Source organism: Taeniopygia guttata, chromosome 2, assembly GCF_048771995.1.
Source record: "Taeniopygia guttata chromosome 2, bTaeGut7.mat, whole genome shotgun sequence".
Lineage (NCBI taxonomy): Eukaryota > Metazoa > Chordata > Aves > Passeriformes > Estrildidae > Taeniopygia > Taeniopygia guttata.
In genome coordinates, this window is record NC_133026.1 from 73525639 (window position 1) to 73545771 (window position 20133).

Genomic DNA, 20133 nt, shown 5'->3' on the forward strand with positions numbered 1-20133 from the left:
AAAGTAATAATCACTTTGGAGAGTGAATAGTTCTGGGATTCACTTTGTACCTTGTTTTTATGACAGGTAATTGAAGGATTCAGTACCAAAAGAGACTGATATTCATCAGACAAGTAATTGTGATATAGGTGAATCTCTTTTAGTAACATAAAATATCATCTAGGTTTGATTTGGTAATTACTGTTTGGGTTTTTTTTTTTGGTCTTAAACCATGTGTATGCAGTAGGTTGTTTAGAAGTGGTTTAAAGTATAGGAATTTGCTAGTAATTAAAACAGAAAAATCATTAGTAACAACTAGCTTAAGGTGTTTGGTTCTGTTAATCTCTAAATAAAAACTTACTATTTACTTTTTTAATCCATTAGGTGACATGCACATCTCCTTTTAACTTGAAAAATAATAACATAACATTCTGTTCGACTTGAAATAAATGTTTCATTAGTAGAAGTTGACTGGTCTTTTTTTGTTTCAATTTTGTGCTTGCATTTGTGTACTGCATTTCAGCAATAAGGATTTGAGAATGCTGCCTACCAGACAGAGAAGTGTGAACCATAGCAGCAAAAGGAAAGAGATATTGTTTATCTTCCCATATAGAAGCTCTAGACAGCAGGCATATTTCGGTGAGAGCCAGGAACCTCCACAAAAACCTGTGAATTGTGCATCACGGCAGTTTTCCAACCATGTTTAAGGAAGCCTCAGTAACTACTAACTTAAGTGAACTGTATGTGAGCCCTAAAGCTAGATGCTAGGTATAAATGGTTGCATCTATCTTTCCTACACCCCCTTCAAGGACACTTGATTAATTCTTTTGGGGGTAACTCTGGAGGGGCGGGGAGATACTCAGTTTGCTTCTTGACTGATGGAGTCAAAATCTTTGCTCGCCAGTACTGAACTTGAGCTGCCTATACCATCTTCCAAACATACACACATACTTTGGAGTGTGATTTCTCATGAGAACAGGGGTAGTTTTCCAAACTGTTTGTCACAACTGTTTTCCCAAATTTCACCTCTCCTACTTTGCCTGGCCTGGCAGTGGCCACTAATCTTATTGCAGAGAAAGGAAAATCAACTCTTAATATCTGTGGATATACTCCTTTGTTCCCATTAAAAGGTCAGTGGCCTTTTAATATGCTTTTTCTCTGAAACCATTGCTGGGTTTAATTAATTAGTGATATCCTTCTTAAAACCCAGTTGATGTATAAATGGCTATAATTTAAATGGAACTTAAAATTGTAAAATATGAATATACACCCATTTTTCACATTTTGAAACCTTTTCTCCACTAAATCTTGTCCAGATAAAAATATACTGTGGCCATTAAGTAACTTAGCTTTTCCCTGCTGCTAGTTGGGTATTGTAACAATGGTAAGAAAAGTAACTGTAGACCAGATCTATTTTGAATCCATTCTCTGATAAGCAGTTGAAGATTTCTCTGAATAAGAAATGCAGATAGAGACCCTTCATATGAAAAAAATTTCTCATAAACCTTCAGGATAAATCTTTGAATGCTCTTCTCAAAAATAAGCCAACTGTCTCTAGGCCCCTTAAATGCACTGCCTTCAGAAAGGTTTTCAAAAATTCAGTCACATTTTTGTAATAATTAAAAGCTGGTAAAGAGAAAATGTTCACATTGATAATAATAAACTATTTTATTAAAGTCGTGAGAGGTCACTGACAAAACATTTTAACACATTATTTTTTTGTAATGTTATGTGTGACAATTTGTAAAATTTGTGCTTTTGATGTACCAAATCCTTTCAGAAAGACTGAAGGAGAAAACAAAACAAAAAAAAAGTTGCCTTTTCTTAGCATTTAAAATAAATAGAGCTTTGCAAGCTGTCTGTAAAATGAAACCTATTTTAAATTACCCACAACCCCTATTCTGGGGTAGTAAAGCTGTTGTTACTTGGCAGGATACCCTTAGTTGTGGTATTACCAGGAGTTCAGTTAATGAGATCTAGGTGAAAAAAGGTGATTTTCCTCTATACATTCCTGAGAATATTAAGGAAGATAAATGAAGGTCTTCTCATAGCCATGGGAAAAAAGGGGACTCAAAGCCAGTGGTGCTGCAATGATGTTAACTTGCATGTATTTGCTCATGAGCTTGTGACCAAACCATGTATTAAATCACATAAACAGAATAATTTTCACATTGCTGTGGTAGTTTTTCTCTTGTTTTGTGCTGAATGAGATCACTTCTTATTATGAAGATGTTAATTGACCACATTGCCCTTAATGTTAAGATGTCTGAGAAGGGCATTTCTTGCTATTGTTTTAATGAAGATGACTTCACTGTAAATTGGATGGAAACCATATCATGCTGCTGTGAAAGACATTTAAGACTACAGCTGTAACTAGGAATGTGTACCAAAACAATTGACTTGACTCTCTTCTACTTAATTTCTTACTTAGAGTAGTAATGTAAATAACCAAAATAAAGCTATCAACAATAGCAATATAACAGTCATGGATTTAATACAGTGGTAAATTAAAGTGTCTTTTCATGCTGTTTTTTGAAGATTATTATTTTGGAGTTATGTGCATTGTCACAATGCTATTCATTACCCATAATCTGGAAATGTCATTGTGTAAATAATGTATTTCCCTAGTATTAGTAGTTTTATATAATTCAGATAAACTTTTTGTTTTCAGATATGTGCAGTTCTTAAGTGGCCTTCTATCTGGATCTGTGAAAATGAACACAACCCCTCTTTTCCTGCACTATGTTATTCTTCATGGCATCCCCAACTTAGATGCTGGGGGAGGTAAATTACCTAATTTTTCCTATTCAGGTGTACAAACAAATTCTTGTTTCATTTTGGAACTTTCTAGAAAGACTGCATGAATCTCAAATTAGAATTAATATCTTCTTGATATGCATCCACATATTCCCAATAAAGTAGCCAGAAGATAAGCATTCCAAGAGTAAAAATTGGAGCAGATGAAATCAATTTCTTGTTCTTTGTTAAACGAATAGTTGGTGCTATTTGTGTCTGCTTATATCTGAACAGTTGTGGTCCCTGTTACTGCAAGAGATCTGGGAAGCTGGTCAGCTTTCACAGTAATTTCCTCTTTGTTTTGGGAAATGATTATAATCTGTTTTCTGTTTTGAGATTTGATTTTGTGTGGATAAGCTGTTTGGATAGGGTGTACTTACAGAATAACACAGAATCATTTAGTTTGAAAAAAGACCTCCAAGATCATCAAGTCCAACCTTTGACCCATCATCACTTTGTCAACTAGATCATGGCACTAAGTGCCATACAGGGATGGTGACTCCACCACCTCCCTGCGCATTCCGTTACAAAGTTTGACAGCTGTTTCAGTGAGAAAATTCTTCCTGTTGTCTGAAAGGAACCTTCTCTGTGCAGCTTGAGGCTGTGTCCTCTTACTGTGTAGTTCATTGCCCAGGAGAAAATCCTGACTCCCACCTTGCTACAACCTCCTTTCAGGCAGTTATATGGAGTGATAAGGTCTCTCTGAACCTCCTTTTCTCTAGGTTAAACAGCCCAACTCTCTCAGCCTCTCCTCACAGGGTATGTGTGGAGACTCTTCACCAGCTCCCTTGACTTTTCTAAGCACACTACTGCACTTAAGTGTCTTTCTTGAAGTGAGTGGCCCAGAACTCAACACAATAGTTGAGGTGTGGCCTCACCACTGCTACTAACATGGCTTGCTATCCTAAGTGGATTTAAAATTAAAATGATAGAATGAGATAATGTGCTAGAGCACAGTGAAGGAATACAACTTTAATGGTTGCACTTGATGAACTTAGAGGTCTTATGATTTGTGTTTCTGTATTTTTATTATCAGAAGGCAAAATAGCACTTGTCTTTTGTAATATAATCAACATGAACTTGTGATGACTATATTGCCATTGCTGTTTACTTGGATTTTATTTCTAAAATAACTGCTTTAATAAAGCCAAAGTATTGCTTGTTCTAGGTAGAAATTTAAGGACCTTAAATACTGATTTTGAAACAAATCTGAAGATCAAATAATTTGTTTTTTTTGGAAAATGTTTTTATTTTATATTGGGGGTTTGCTTTCTTTTGGCCATTAACATTCTTCCTTTATTAATTCTTGTTTTCATGCAGAATTTGTTTCTTTCCTTACTAGAATCCTTTAAAGTCCCTCCCTATTGAATTCAGAACTAGTATAAAATAAAAAATAAAATAAAATAAAATAAAATAAAATAAAATAAAATAAAATAAAATAAAATAAAATAAAATAAAATAAAATGTTTTAGCCAATTTTGCTTTGAAGGGTATTTTGACAGTCCAGTATTGCCACTTATGTGCCATTTTGCTCAGTTGGATGTGCATGAAACTTCCTAGGTGTAATTGCTTCCTGTATATGAATGTTACAAAACATTTTTTGTTTGCTTCTTTTCAGCTTGTTGGCCTTTTCTGAAGTTATACCAGGCTATGCAACCAGTTTATACATCTGGAATATAGTAAGTTGTAAGCATTTTCCACTATGTTTGAATTTAGGTTTTAATTTCCATGATTGCAGAATTACGTAGCCTTTTAAAATTTTGTTTATGAGTTTTTTGTTTGTTTTGTGTTTTTATGTCTTTAAATCATGTGGTTTTTTTTTTCTTCTGTCAAGTAGCATAGGGTCAGAAAATCAAAGTCGAATCTGCATTGCTATAGACCCTGCCCAGCTTTTGAAAGGAGATATTATGGTGAGTTAATTGTATGGAATGAAAATCTATTGATAGGACAGTTTACAGTTTCTGACCTATTTTGTGGTGTAAAAAAAATTATTTGGTTAAATGCCTGGAGATAACAGAATAATTTAGATTAATTTAGTCATCTTTGGCTTTCATGGGAATAAAAACTCTTGTAAAACTTAAACAAGAAGGTTTTTAGGAGCAAATTGTTTTCAAAACAATTGCTTTTAGAATTCTCATTTTATAGCATCACCAAGTCCAGTAAGGCCTGTATTGCTCTTTTCTTTATAAAGATTGCTTTGGGGAGTATTTGTAATTTGGCATTAAAATATCTTGCCCTATAATATGGCAGGCAGTATGCACAACTGTAAAACTATCTGCTATAATGAAAATACCTAGGTAATTCTAAATTGTTCTGGCACTCAAAAAAGTGCGATACCAACTAAGGGATAGATAATGTCCAAGGTCTGGCCAGCATAGGGTTACATTTTGCAGTAGCCAGACAGAGCATGATTTGGACCCAAAGGTTGTTTTGTATGACCTCATGTTATTTTTCAGGGACAGGGGAAGGGCTTCCTTCCTGGTCAGGTAGCATGATGGAGGGAGTGTTCGGGTATTGCTGGGGTTTCTGGGAGGTAGGGGGAAGGAAGAATGGGAGACATCTGTGAGCAATCATGTGTGAATTGTCTAAGTTTGTTTACTCGTACTCTCTATCATTTGTATTGTTGCTGTTACTGTTAGTGCATCCAATACTCCTCTCCAGCCTGCTGTGGGGGAGAGGAGGAGGGGTAGTGCTTGAGCAGTGTGTGTGGTTTGGAGTGTTTCAGTGGGAACACTGAATTGGAAAACACCATTCCTGAACCACAATAGTCTTATATGGCACCCAGTGTTGGACACGAAGGGTTAGGATAGCAACAGGTCTGCCCAGAGTGGGTTTGAAACAAATTTTCATCTGAGCATTTTGTTACATTAGGTCCAGAGCCACTGGTCACGATGTTGCTTGATTTGTCCATGTGGTGTAGTACCTGACTGTATATTTCCATACCTCATGGTATTTTTCAGATCAGGGATAGGAATCAGGATTGTTTTTTTGATGTACTATGGGATACAAGCTTACAATGTGGTAACATCAAAGACAATGGGAGTCATTTGGGATGTGTATTGAGTGCTTCTCTCCTGCCCTTACCTACAGCACTATCTTTGGGAGTCCATTAATAATCATCATACCCAGTTTGTGGGGGGAACAAGGGAGAATGATTTTCCCCAGCTTTTCACCTTTTTATCTTTCAGACCTCTTATAACAGTTTTTAAGAATTTTGAATTCCCCTTAGATATTTAGGAAAGCTTGTTCTTGTGGCTAAGTCTGCCAGCTCTCCTCAGTATGGTCCACATGTTAGACTAACAGGAGGTGTTTAGGAGGGTCTTTCAGAGATCTGCCCTGAGGGTAGGTCATCATGAGTGTCATGGAAGGTAGGAGAAAATGGGCCAGCTTCTGAAGGACTGTCCTGCTCCATTGGTTTTTAAGTTCACCTCTGAACAACTACAAGACTCTGTTGAAGTGATAAAATATGCAAGAGAAATGCTGTGTCAGTTCCAGAGAGGAATGAAGTTTTGCAATGTGCTGGGCCCTGTTGCTGTTTATTGGACATTGCTCATTACTAGACAGCACCCTCAGAGGGAAGGGAGGAAAGCAGATCAACAGGCACTGTGGCCACTCAAACTGCAGCTGAACCAGGGGAACAACATGTGCTGGTAGCAGTTGCCCCTATACAGAAGAAGAAATCCAAGACTGAATCAATTGAGGAAGAGGAAGAAGCAGGGCTAGAGATAATCATCTGATCTCTGTCCCTGGGTGAGCTATGAAGTGTGAGTAAAGATTGCAGCCATCAGCTGGGTAGCGCCTGGTGATGCGGCTTGTCCAATACTGGGATATTGTGGCCCATGATAAGAAACCAGATGGTGGTGAAGCCAAGCTGGGATCCCTGTTCTGGAATGTGTACTTTGGGATTGGGAAAAGGACAGTGCCTCAGCTTCAGAAGGTGACTTCTGTCAAGTATAAGGAGAGTCTTGTATTTTAACAAGGGTGATATATTAGTGCACTGAGAGAAGTGGAACAACATGGAGAAAGGTATCCAGTACTTGAGAGAATTAGCTGTGCTGGAGGTACTTTGTGAGCAATTCCCTACAAATCCGGATGAAGTCTGGTGTACACAAACACTGCATGTGGTGGAAGTTCCTAGGAAGTCACCTGTGTATGAACTCATTGACAGTGATGTCATGGAAAGAAGGTGAACAAAGAGTGAATAATTTGGTTGTCAAACTCCGGCTGTATGAAGAAAGTATCTCTTCCTCCCTATTGGTCTGCATCTTGTCCATGGAAGGTCTGTCCCAGGACCTCCTACAATTTAAAGAGGACTACCAGCAATTTGAAAAAGTGTCCCATGCCCTGCCAGTACAGACCAGGCTCTGCTATTAGCAACAAGTGTTGTCCTGCTCAAGAGAGAGGGTACACACCACAAAGTAACCTGTGGTTTTACCTGCATAACCCTGGGGAGGATATATGGAAGTGGGATGGAAAACCCACCTCTGTCCAAGCAGAACTGGTGTATGAGTTGAGAGGAAGCACAACTACTGCAGGAAATTCTTCAAGGGTATATCCTGCTCCAGTTTCAGAGAGAATAGGAGGACTGATGCTACTTCCCATGCTCTTGAAACTACCTCCATACTTAGAAGAAATGAGCAACAAGTACTGTTACCAGGGGGAGCCCTCCCTTCAACCAGGTATGGGAAAGGGACAGACCCACATGAGTATAAGGTTTTAGTGACACCAGCATTCGATGTACCCTGATGCTTTCAAGGTATGTAGGGGAAGAATATTTTGCTGTTTCCGGGGTGACAGCTGCCTGTAATGGAAGTTGTAGTGAGCCTGACTGGGAATGAATGGCAAAAACACCCAGCTGTGACTGGTCAGAGACCCTGTGCTTCATTGGCATAGATTACCTTAATAGAGGGCATTTTGAGGACCCAAAAGGGCATCACTTGGCTTTTGGCATAGCTGTTACAGAGACAGAGGAAATTGAACATCTGAATACCTTGCCTGGTCTCTCAGTGGACCCTTCTGCTGTGGGACTTCTTAGAGTTGAAAAACATAGGTACCGATCACTACCACAACAATGTACCCTTTACAGTAGTGCAAGAAACTGTGACACCATGATTCTCCATGATTGAAATTATTCACCCTCCAGAGAGCCGGGGAGTGGTCAGCAAGACTTGCTCATCCTTTATTAGTCCTGTATGGCCAGTGCATAAGTCCATTGGAGAGTGGAGACTACTTCTGAGTGCTGCTGTACTAGGCATGCTGGAATTTCACTATGAACTTGAGTGCAAGGCAGCAAAGTGGTGTCACTTTTCATAATGCTAATGCATTTTTCTCCATTTCTTTATCAGAAAAGTGCAGGTGACAGTTAGTGTCCAGTACACCTGAAACGGACTGCTCCAGGACTTGAAATAGCTCTACTCTTTGCCATCAGTTTTGTACTGATCCAGACTGAACTGCAAAAGGGCAAGGCTCCAGAATACTTGCAACACATTGACAACATCATTCTGTGGGATTACACAGCAGAGGAAGTTTTTGAGAAAAGCGAGAAAATAATCCAGGTCCTCCTGAAGGTCAGATGTGCTATAGAGCAGAGTAAGGTCAATGAACCTGCCCAGGAAATTCAGATTGTAGGAGTAAAATGGCAAGATGAATGTTGTCAGGTTCAGATGGACGTAGGCAAAAAAACAGCAGCTATGTCCCTGCCAGCAAGAAGGAAACACAGGCTTTCCTAGCTGTTACAGGTTTTTGGAGGATGTATTTTCCAGATTTCAGTTAGATTGTAAGACGTCTCTATCAAGTGACCTGGAAGAATAATGATTTTAAGTGTGGTCCTGAACAACAACAAGCTTTTGAACAAGTCAAACAAAAGATTGCTCATGCAGAAGCTCTTGGGCCAGTCAGGACAGGATAAGATGTGAAAACTGTACTCTATACCGCAGCTGGGGAGAATGGTCTTTCCTGGAGTGTCTGGCAAAAGGTACCCAGGAAGACCTGAGGACAAGCCCTAGTGTTCCATACTCAGGAATCTAAGGCCTGCTACACCCCTTATGAAAAAGAGATCCTGACAGCTTATGAAGGTATAGTATAATATATATTATTCTGGCAGTTCATGAAGGTTTGAGCTGCTTCAGAAGTGACTGACATCAAAGCACAGCTCCTCCTGGCACCTTAACTGCCAACGCTGTGTTGCATGTTCAAAGGATATTTCACACTTGCTACTGACACTTCATGGAGTGAGTCATGCTGATCACACAGCTAGCTTGAATAGGAAATCTCAATTGCTGAAGGATCTTGGAAGTCAACACAAACTGGCTGGAAGGCAAAAATTTTATACTAACATCAGAGAAACAGGAGGAGAAGGTGACATGCTGAGGAGGCTTCACTATATATATAATCAGCACCAGAAAATGAAAAACAATATGCTCTTTTTACCAACAGTTCCTGCTGTATTATAGGGATACATTGAAAACAGAAAGCTATGGAGTCCTATGTGACAAGTTGCAGAAGCTATTGAGGGACAAAGTGGATCAAATCCGGTCACAGAGCTGAAGGGCATCCAGTTGGCTTTAGGTATGACTGAATGAGAGAAATGGCCAGCACTCTACCTGTACACTGATTCATGGATGGTGGCAAGTGCACTGTGGCGGTGTCTGTACCAGTGGAAAAAGGTTAATTGGTATCATAGAAGTAAACTTATCTGGGCTGTTGAATTATATCAGGACATTGCTACCTGGACAGTTGGCTGCAAAAGTAGCTCATGTAGATGCACACAAGCTGAAGAGTCAAGCTACTGAAGAATGTTGCAACAACAAGGTGGATCAAGCTGCCAAGATTGGTGGATCTAGACTGGCAACATAAGGGGGAATTATTTCTGGCTTGGTGGGCCCATGACACCTCAGATTGTAAGGGAAGAGATGCAACATACAGATGGGCTTGTGACTGAGAGGTGGATTTACCAAGAGCTCTGTCTCTCAGGTTATCCATGACTGTGAAATGTGCTGCAGTCAAGCACGATAAGCAGGTAAAGCCCCCATGGTATGGGGGACTGTCGGAATCTGTGGGTATTGATGATTCCGAGATTGTATAAAGTCTCTGTCTTTCTGCCCCATTGCTGAAGAAGAAGCCATAATTCATCTGTGCTGTTTTCAAGGTTGTTTATTCTTGCTTATCTATAACATGTTCTGCTGCCCTGCCGCAGGTCTGTCCTGCAGGGCAGCGTGTGGGGCTCTGCCCCCAGTGGGATGTTACAAACATTATATACCAGAAACTACGTGTGCTATATTTACAATAATGTGCCAATATCTATCATCTACGTTGAACAGTGTGTCCCCAGCCTAAACCAATAGAAAAATGCCAACACTACAGTGAAACATGGAGGGCATGAAGAATGAGAAAAAGGACAAGACACACCCAATTTCCTCCATCTTGTCCCCTTTGGACCCCTAATCTAGAATCCTAAAATTTTACTTTTGCACCCGTGCCACACTTAATTATTACTCATATCAAACACTCAGAGCTTGTAATTCATTCTGTAAGATTGAAAACTCCTCTCCATGGACAGAGATCAGAGACAGTGTCTCTTGGGGCTCTGTACAGGGGGGTTCCTGACCCCCTGCCAGGGTCCCAGACCTTCCAGGGCAGCCAGAGGGAAGCCCTGGATTCCCACAGGGGACAATGGTCAAATATGAGGAGGTGTGGGAGATTGATTGCATCACATTCAGGTAAACCCATTGAGGGAAGCATTACCTTAAAATGGTGGAAGCAACCACTGGAGATGTGATCTGTGCCTCACGCCACTGCCAGGAGCACCATCTTGAGCTTTGAAAAGCAAGTCCTGTGGAGACATGCCACCCCAGAAAGAAGTGAGTTGGACAAGGGGACTGATTGCAAAAATTGCCTCATAGGTACCTGGACCAGACAGCATGGTATGGAGTGGGTGTATCATACTCTTTATCATGCACCAGCCTCTGGGAAAACTGAACATTACAATGGACTGTTAAAGCCATATTGAAAACAATGGATGGTGGGACCATCAAGCATTGGGATATAGAGGAGGCCACCTGGTTAGTTTACACTACAACTCTACCAGCTGAGCTGGCCCTGCCCAATCAAAACCTCCATGTACTGCCGAATGGAATAAAGACCTTGTAGTGCATGAGGAGTATGTTAGGCAAGACAGTTTGAATTAGTTCTGCTTCAAGCAAAGGCAAACCCATCCATGGGATTGTTTTTACTCAGGGACCTAGGTGCACTTGGTGTGTAATGCAGAGGTACAGGGGAAATGTGGTGTATACTTCAAAGGGACTTGATTTTTGGGTGAGAACAATAATACTGAATTGAATAATGTTGGTTGCTGAATGACACTGCCTGTGTATGTCGTAACTGCCATGAACAGTGAGAATGGACTGCTCCAGATACACCAGTCATGAGCTCCTGATGCAGCTTGCAACCACCCAACAGCCCAACAGCCCTTCTGCCTTAGAAGACACCTAGGATAGATGGAAGTGACAGTTATAAACTGAACTAACTCAGCAGACAACTTGGAGGGATTAGGCCAGTGGCTATGGAAATGATACATGTTCTTCTGTGTGTGTGTATGTACACACGTGTGTATATATATATATATATATATATATATATATACACATACATACATATATATGTGTGTGTGTGTGTGTGCGTGTATGTGTATGTATGTGTGTGTGTGTGTATAAATGGAAGGTGTGGGTTTTGGGCATGATGTAGATGGCATAAGGGGTGGATAATATCCTGGTCCTGGTCAGGACAGGTTTAATTTTTGCAGTAGCCAGAAGGGACATGGCTAGGACACAGAGGTTATTTTATACCACCTAGTTTCATTTTTTGGGGATGGGGAAGGGCGGCTTCCTTCTGGTTCGTATTGCATGGTGGAAGAAGCAGTTGGGCACTGCTGGGGATTCTGTGGGGGGGAGATTTGAGCAATTGTATATGCCTTGTTCATTTGTTGTTGTTTTTTCTTGTACACTCTGTTATTATCCTGTACACTCTGTATTGTTGCTGTTACTGTTCATTGTCTTATTTCACTGTAAATTGATTTTATCTCAGTCTGTCATAATTACCTTTTGTGACTCCAATTCTCTTCAGCATGCTGCTGGGGAGAAAGAGAGAGGGTGTGGTTGAGTGGTGTGTGGTTTGAAGTGTTTCAGTGGGAACATTGACTTGGGGAATAGCATTCCTAAACCACAGCAGTGATCTTGGTATTGAATTATTTTTATTATTTTCCCTCCCTCTTCAGTTCTGTATATGTTTTTTTGTTCTTTCACTGAAAAAGGGAGAAACAATTTTAAAATATACTCTTATAAATTGGCATACTCTGAAAGTTTGAGACAGTTTCAAATTAATTAAGGACATTCTGCTACTTTTTGAAGGACTGTTGGTGCCTAAAGAAATGGAATAGATCACAACAGAAATCAGTCTGAGATAAACTCAGTATCTCTCAAATGAGATTTTAGAATGAAAAAAGAGCATGTAGCTTTTCAGTAATGGATAACTTTAAAAGAGATAATCTTTCTTAATCTCATGCTGTTATTTGAGATAATTCTGTGCAAACCAGTGTATTTTTCAGCACTTCAGTATTTCCTAAACACAGACTTCAGTTTTGATTTTTTTTATTATGTCTAAACAAAATTTTTACTGGTATCAGACAAAAGTGATGATCTGTACGATGTTCCACCTCCAATTCCAAAAGGTTTAACTACTTGAAATGCATGTTTGTTTTTTTTTAAAGGTAAATATCCTCTCTTGCCTTAGATTTAGGGAATTTGTTAATATCATGTGAGTAGCATGTGGTGGTACAGAACAGATGCAGCTGTTGAAAAGCTGCACTGACATCTGTAAATGCATATAAGAATTTTACAGCACATTACAGTGGCTTGCATTAATTCTTGATTATGGCATCAAAAGGTAGTGAAGTCAGAATTCAAAGTTACGCTTAGACTTCATTGAAAGTTTATTATGCATACTGAGCACTAAAAGATATTTTTAGTCTGTGGATATAGAAGTAAAATATTACTGATTGTAAGAGAACAGATATTCATTAAAAATTACAATTCTGTGTAGGTAAGTTTTTTAGAGCAAAAATTAAGTTATTTTTAACTTAAGTGAATTGAAACTTTAAATTATTTAATTTTAAGCTCATCTATGTTAAATCCAAGGCTGGTACTTTGAATTGTAAAGTAGAAAGAAGGAGGAGCTCCTCTCCTTCAGCATTTTTATAAATGAGATTATGTAAAAGACAGTACATTTTGAGTAAATCCAACCACTTTGCAAAGCCAAAATGGATGAATGTATATAAACCTAAAGATGCTCTTTTCAGGTATTTTTGCTCACATAATACAATTACATGGAATTATCACAGTTTCTTTCATACCAATGCTACATTTTGGAGCAGGTTAATGTGGGAAATAGATTTGTAGAGACCCATGAGGGGTAGTTTTAGATTATTAGCTTTAAAACATCTACATCATAGTGTGGCAAAAAGCTGATAGGCCGTGAAACACTTGCAGTGTATTGTAATTAAGAAATAGTAGGCTTCTGATTGTGATGGTGTGAATTATAACATCTGTAGTGTCTCAACCTTCTCAGGAGACTGAAAATAAAACAAAAGTTTTTAAAACACCTCTCAGTTGCCTCATGTCTAGATAAAAAAAAAAAAAAATACTGTCCAGTCCAAGAGGTTAACTCTAAAATCTCTCATCAAGACTCTCTTAATTCTCTTTCTGTCCATTTTTCACTTCTGGGCAAACTTGCCTTTTTCATCCTTTATGATTGTGTTTTGTCTTTACAGAATTGCTTGGCATGCTGGAGATTGAGCATTTGTTTATTGACTCAAGCAGTCAAACTGTTACTCGTACCTTACCTTTTGGTAATTAAAGTAGTGAAGTCATGCTGGTAGTTGTGTTGGACTAAAAGAAAGTAGATCCCTTTAACAGGGGTCTGTACACAATTAGTGCATGTAAAGCACTGTCCAAAAATAGAAGCAAATACTATTTTACCTGGTATTGCCAATATACTGTAGGGAATTCTCTTAACACAAATGAAGAAAGAAAGAAATAACCTTCTTGCTTTCAGATGAAATAGAGATTACATGCATAGAGAATCTCCCAGCCCTTATAATAGCTTAGGAATATGTGATTTGCATACAGAAAATTTGACAAAAAACCCATTTCTGGTATATGGGCTGAAATATTTCAGAAGTTGTCCTGTGAGCCAGGGATATAGTGAGTGCTGATTGACTTCTGGAATGTAGGGTATAATGAAGGCTAAATATAATTTTTCAAATTTTGTAGTGAGAAGAATTTCATAACTGTGTTTTAACCCCTACTTTCAGAAGCATCCTTCGTAAGCGCTTACATCTTTCTTGCATTATTTCATTTAAATAACTATTAAATTGTTTGGCATTTTCTATCTGATGCTTTTCTTATTCTGATTTTAATAAAAGTGATATTTGTTTTCTTTTTAATGCATTTGAGTAATATCTGCTTTATCATAAAATCCTGATATAATCAGGATAGTATGGCAAAATTTTCAGTCCTGTTACTTAAGGCTGCCAAAATTTTTACAAATACCTGTAAGAATGCTTAGTGCCTTTGTATGACAGTAGATTTAGAGAATTAGTAGGTGAAATATCAATAGATTTTGTCTAAGGGAAGCTGATGTTAAAGCATGGGTATAGTATTCACTTGTAGCTACTGAAATTCATTCTAGATGGTTTTGTAGAGTTCTGTGTTCTAGCCAAGGTGTGAAAACTACTATCAACTTCCTTATCAACTTAAAATAAGATCCTGTCATTAGAGCAGGATTTTTACAAGTCCTAAAATAGATATAATCATCTTGTGGGCTTGCTTAGAAAAAGTCCTCATATTCTTCAGTTATTTGGAAAAGGGTGTGCTGAAATTCATTAATTTGGTAGGGAAGAAGTCTGTATACAGGTCAGCATTTCAATATTGTACTGCCAGATATTATGATTCTGGCTCATAACCTACTGTTATGACTGATAATGGTGAAAATAGTGATTATTATTTTTTACATATCTAGAAGTATCCTGCCTTGGGCCTGTGTAATCTTAAAGAATTGAATAACACATACCCTGCTTGTTCCAGCATCAGAGGTGTCTACAATAAATTGTGTTGTGGCTTCTTTAAATAGCAACTAATATATACACATTTGTTCAGAACTGTAAGAAAATACTATCTGACATAAAACATTGCTCTGTCTTTCTAGATGAAGTGTTATTACAAAAAATACAGGTCAGCTACTTGTGATGTGATTTTTCGCCTTCAGTTTCACACTGGAGCTATTCAAGGACATGGCTTGGTGTTTGGCAAAGAAGATTTGGATAATGCCAACAAAGGTACTTGTCTTCTGTGGTTGGTTGGACGTGTATGTGTGCAGGCATGCAAGCATATGCATGTGATGATCTTATTCAGCACCCGTTTTCAAAGGAATTTTTTTTTTTCCCTTACTTCTTTTTGGGGAAAAGGAGACTGCTTTGAGATAGTTAAATTGTAGTGTGTTATATTAGTAAAACCCTAATGACAGAAAAAGCTCTTCAAGCGAGTTAACTTGTCAGAATAATTCAGATACTCCTACACAGTCCTTATCACCTTTTCCCTCATTTAAATGCTGACTCTCTTTGTCATCATTGAAGGAAATAAGATGAGCTAAACAATTCCCTTTTCTGGCTAGTGAAAACAGTCATAAAGTCTGATAGTGTGTTTGTGACATAGTCTGAGTCTTTTAATATGCTTTAGAATATCAAAGAATGGACACAAAGTTTTCAGAAACACCTGAAAATGTGTCACACTAATCCTCATATTTTCCAAGTAATATTGTCAGTTTTATTGTGTTTATATGCAGGACTGGAACTTTCCTAGCCTATGTTACTAGCAAACTAAAATCAAGCATATTTTTCTGCAGCATGCAACATAAGGATACCAAAAGTTTTGTGGTCAAGTATTGTGCTTTAGGCAACATGGAGAAGAATTTTAATTTTTCTGGGTGTGTTTTCTTTATAAGTCACATCTGTCTACTGTCTAGAGAGAGGGTTAGGAACTGTACATCTGTTCTGCTTATGACTGTTCTACAAAGCCAGCAAAACTCCATCTGGCATTTATGTGGACTCTTCTGGAGAATGTATGGCACAAAGAATGTGGCTTTTAAAAGCAGATCAGTAAGCTGCAAGTGGGAAGGGAAGAGTGATGAGGGTACATGCATAGATTGCCATAGAGAATCCTGATTTCTGAGTGCTCTGAAACTGCTCTCCTGGGAAACATCTTGCTGAATTCCTGTCCTTTGTTCTCAGATGACCGTTTCCCTGACTACAGTAAGGTGGAATTAGTGTTTTCAGGAACTCCAGAGAAAATTCAAGGTGAGCATAGAGAACCAAAAATATGCTTAATTTGAAAATAAATTATATCGAAATACACATTTAAAAAAAAAATCCTTTCCCCTCTTTTCTTCCACTTCTCTTGTAAAAAATATGAAATTTTACTTTTTCATTAAAATATTTTAGTTACTGGTTTAAATTTGGAAAAGTTAATAAAGACTCTGCATTTATATCATCATAGAACTCAACAGATTTTGTTTTAAAACTATACCAGAACACTTGCTACAACTAGTAGAAAACATTTGTGTATCTGTGTAGAAGATAGATAGTAGTGGTTTGGCTCGGCATAAGTGACAGAAGTTGCCTATCCCATAACCCTTTCTGGATGGTGTCATAATAGATTATGTTTGCAGTATTGAAGTTTGGACTGTCTTCAGTTTATCATAAAGAGATACAGCTGTAGTTTTCTTGGAAATGCTTCTGCTTTGAAGTTGGCTTATAGAATATTCTTCATGCCTTCAAAATGCTGTTTTAATATGTTTAAGATTATGTGATAATTCTTACTTGCAGTAAGAATTTAAGATTATGCAGATTATTGCAGCTTAATTCTGTTAATGAATGGGTTCTTAATCGTTTTATGTGGTCTCAAAACGTATGGATTCTGCCTAAGACTGATTGAAAATCAAATACTCTTTAACTCTCTGTCTCATACATATTCCCATTTGGTGTCCTTGCTGTCCTGTGAATTGCATGTTTTCCTCTTTTTTTTTTTTTTTTTCCCCACATGAATTTGATAATCTAGAAAATTATGGCCATAGCCACTAACAAGTTGGGTTCTGTCCAAGTGAGCACAGAAATCTCACTTAGCCTGTTTGAAAGCTATAAAAGAAAACCAGTTTTATAAATTAATTTTTCTGGCTTGTTCTAAATGTTTCTGAATAGTTTTTTAAAGACCGGCCAGTTAACATGTCTAAAAAAGGACCAAAGTTTTTTTAAAGTTTCCCTTCCTTAGATGACGAGAGGTGTGAATTTTTTAGTAGGCTTCAAGCTGTTGAAAAGTAAGGTTCTAAGTAATTAGATATTTGTATTCATTTGCTGTCTGGGGAATTAACTGGCTAGGAAGAGCAGCTCAACTTTGTTACTCAACAAGTAATATTTTTTTAAAGAAGAAGTCTATGCAGCAGTTTGGGAAGACATTGAAAAATTCTTTAACTTTAGCACAATAGTATATGATCCAAATATAATGGTTAATGCTTAGTTTTGCACCATACAGTGCTTAATACAAATACCAGAGATAAATGTGACCTTGTGTTAATTCTCTACATCTGTGACTAACAAGTTTTGTGCCAGCTAATGCTTCCTTATTTACTTACATTAGTGATTAATATGTACTAGTAGAGATCTTAGTTTTGAGAACAAGGATCATCTGTCAAAACAAAGCATGATAAGAGAAGTACATTAGGACATCACAACATGTTTGAAATACTCTCAAAGATAAAAGATTAATCAGAAAATCTGGAACCATATCCAAATAAGTCCGCAGAAATAATTAGCATATATGCATGTATTCAGGAAATGTGATGAGTATGTATTAGTTTCAGGAATATAACCCAGTCTGTTAGGTTACCGGGAGTATATTTGAGAAGAAATCCCCATGCAGCCAGTGGTGCTAGTAATGTTGACTTTCTAACCTGTGAATTGGTTGGAGAGTTTATTTCCTGTTTTTTGGTGGCACCTTGAAATACTTACAAGTTCTACAAAATGAGTTTTCCATATCTGAAAATATTATAGAATTACAGAATCTAGTATCTCTAGTCCATCCTCCTGCTGAAACAAGGCTCATTTGTGAGATCAGACCAGTTTCCCTGGTCTTTGAGGTCCTTGAAAGCTTTGTCCAGTCAAATAATGAAAAACTTCCAGGACTGAGACATCACAGCCTCAGTGGGTGGACTATTTAAACGTCTGACTGTCCTCACATGGAATTATTTTTTTCTTATGTTGACCCTAAATTTACCTAGATTCAAATTTTGCCTGTTTCTTTTCCTTCTGCCTTGGTCCAAACTGTGTCTCCTCTATGGCCTTCAGGAGACTGCTGTCAGCTCGTTGTCAAGACTATCTAATCTCCAGAGTGAAGCCCTGACGCCTCAGCCTTTCCTCACAGGGAAAATCTTTCAGTCCTGAGCACCCTGGTCATACTCCCCTGAATTTGCTTCAATTTATTAATATAATTCTTGTATTCTGTAGCTTGAAGCTGGACACAGTGTTCTAGAACATAACTGACAGTGATATTTTTTAAGAAAGAATGCAGTTGCCAAGAATATAAGAATCCTGAATATTTAATAATAAAGTTTATAAATCTGCCTTGTGACAAATGCCATCACAGAAACTCTAAAGATGGCTTTTTCCAGGCTGCACAAAGGTACAGGACATTCTTGTCCTAATTGTAACTATTTTTTAAAATGTCACAGTATGTGCATAATACTGTTGCTTTAGAAAAATTTACAGTAGGACTTGCTTTGTAGACACAGTCAAAGGTTTGATAACTGAAGATTTCTTTGTTCCCTAATCTAGACAGAAGAGAAAAGACAGTCTGTTTGATTTGTATCAGTATCAAAGCCAAGTTCAAGGTCATGAATTCTTGATGCCTGTGGTATGCTTTTGAATCACTGAACTATGCCTAAATTCCTCACTGTATCCATTTAAAACCTGAACATTATTTAATGGCTTGTTAAGGGCACAAAAACATGGGTTACTGCTGAAAATTGCAGGTACGTTCAGCAGAACATACTTAAATGCAGCAAAACACATTGAAATCCAGCTGTCTAGTCTCAGATTCTGCAGAGCTGCCATCTTGGGGGAACTGGAAGGGACATGAAATCACAGTTTTCAGCTCGGTTCATCCTTAGTTCATAAATTGCTCTGGTATCAGAATGATAATCTATATGAATCAGAATGAAATCTGCAACAAAGTCTAATTTTATCATTCCTTTAGAGCCATCTCCTTATAGATACTCATGGTTTCATTCTCAGAAGGTCTTTATCATGTCTGACCCTCTAGGGCTGGGTGGGTCATCTTTGTCAGTTGTGTTTATCAGCCTACATCATAATCAAAAAGCTCAAGATAAAATTCTCTGAATGATAAATTAGGATTTTTGTCTTTTTTTTTTTTTTTTTTTAACTGTTTTATTTAACTTTCTTCCCCTTTTGGTGCTTCTTGAATTTCAGAATAGGGTATTGCCATTCAGGGAGCAAACGTCCATCATCAGAAGGCTACATACATAAATCTGTGTGTGTATATCATTACGTATGTAACTGATAATTTTTGGTTTCAAACACATCTCATTTTAGGGTGTGAACACCTTCAGAGTGATCATGGCGTAATAGTTGATTACAATACATCAGACCCACTAATATGCTGGTATTCCTATAAAAATATGAACCCTGATGGGGAAGGTGAATAATTTTGTCACATTAAACCAGGGCAAAATCTTTTGCAACAGTTCCAGAATGTTCGAAAGAAGAAAGGAGACCTCATTTACTTGAAGCGAATGCTACTTTACAGATATGTGAAGTAGCTGTCTATCCTTCCCTATTTGGCATTAGTGGTTCTATTTTAGGAAAGAAAGCTGTAGTAGTTAAGTGAGATCTCTGTCAATGAACTGAGATACAACTGATTGATAGAAGTTACATTATTACTTGTAAATTTGCCTAGAGACTTTTCTCTTTGTTCAAAAGCTTCTAGTTGGAATTCTAATATAGAATTTTAAGAACAAAATTATATGGTGCGTTTGTAGCTTTTGGTTACTGTGTTATCTGGAGTATTTCAGAACGTGCACTAGGCTGTTAATAAACAAACAGTAAAGGATATGCCTATTTTCATACCTTCCTTTGTAAATATACTTGTTTTCAGGTTTTTTAGATTTTTTTTTTCTGTAATCAGGTGGCATGTACAAAAGATGAAAGCCTCCAGTAGCTGCTTTGAGATTCTGACTCCA

General features: G+C 37.8%; 1 protein-coding gene across 19 annotated transcripts in view; it reads left to right on the forward strand.

Moving 5' to 3' along the window:
- TNS3 (tensin 3) overlaps positions 1-20133 on the forward strand; it is a 204411-nt gene that overhangs the window by 96250 nt on the left and 88028 nt on the right. For 17 of the 19 annotated variants that reach the window (XM_072924225.1, XM_072924226.1, XM_072924227.1 and 14 more), the window contains 5 exons: positions 2651-2763; positions 4394-4454; positions 4610-4685; positions 15034-15163; positions 16115-16180. In XM_072924225.1, coding sequence (XP_072780326.1) covers positions 2651-2763; positions 4394-4454; positions 4610-4685; positions 15034-15163; positions 16115-16180 — 446 coding nt within the window. Of the gene's footprint in view, positions 1-66; positions 129-515; positions 619-2650; positions 2764-4393; positions 4455-4609; positions 4686-15033; positions 15164-16114; positions 16181-20133 lie in introns of those variants that run through there. The other 2 variants (XM_072924243.1, XM_072924244.1) reach the window with 2 other exon arrangements.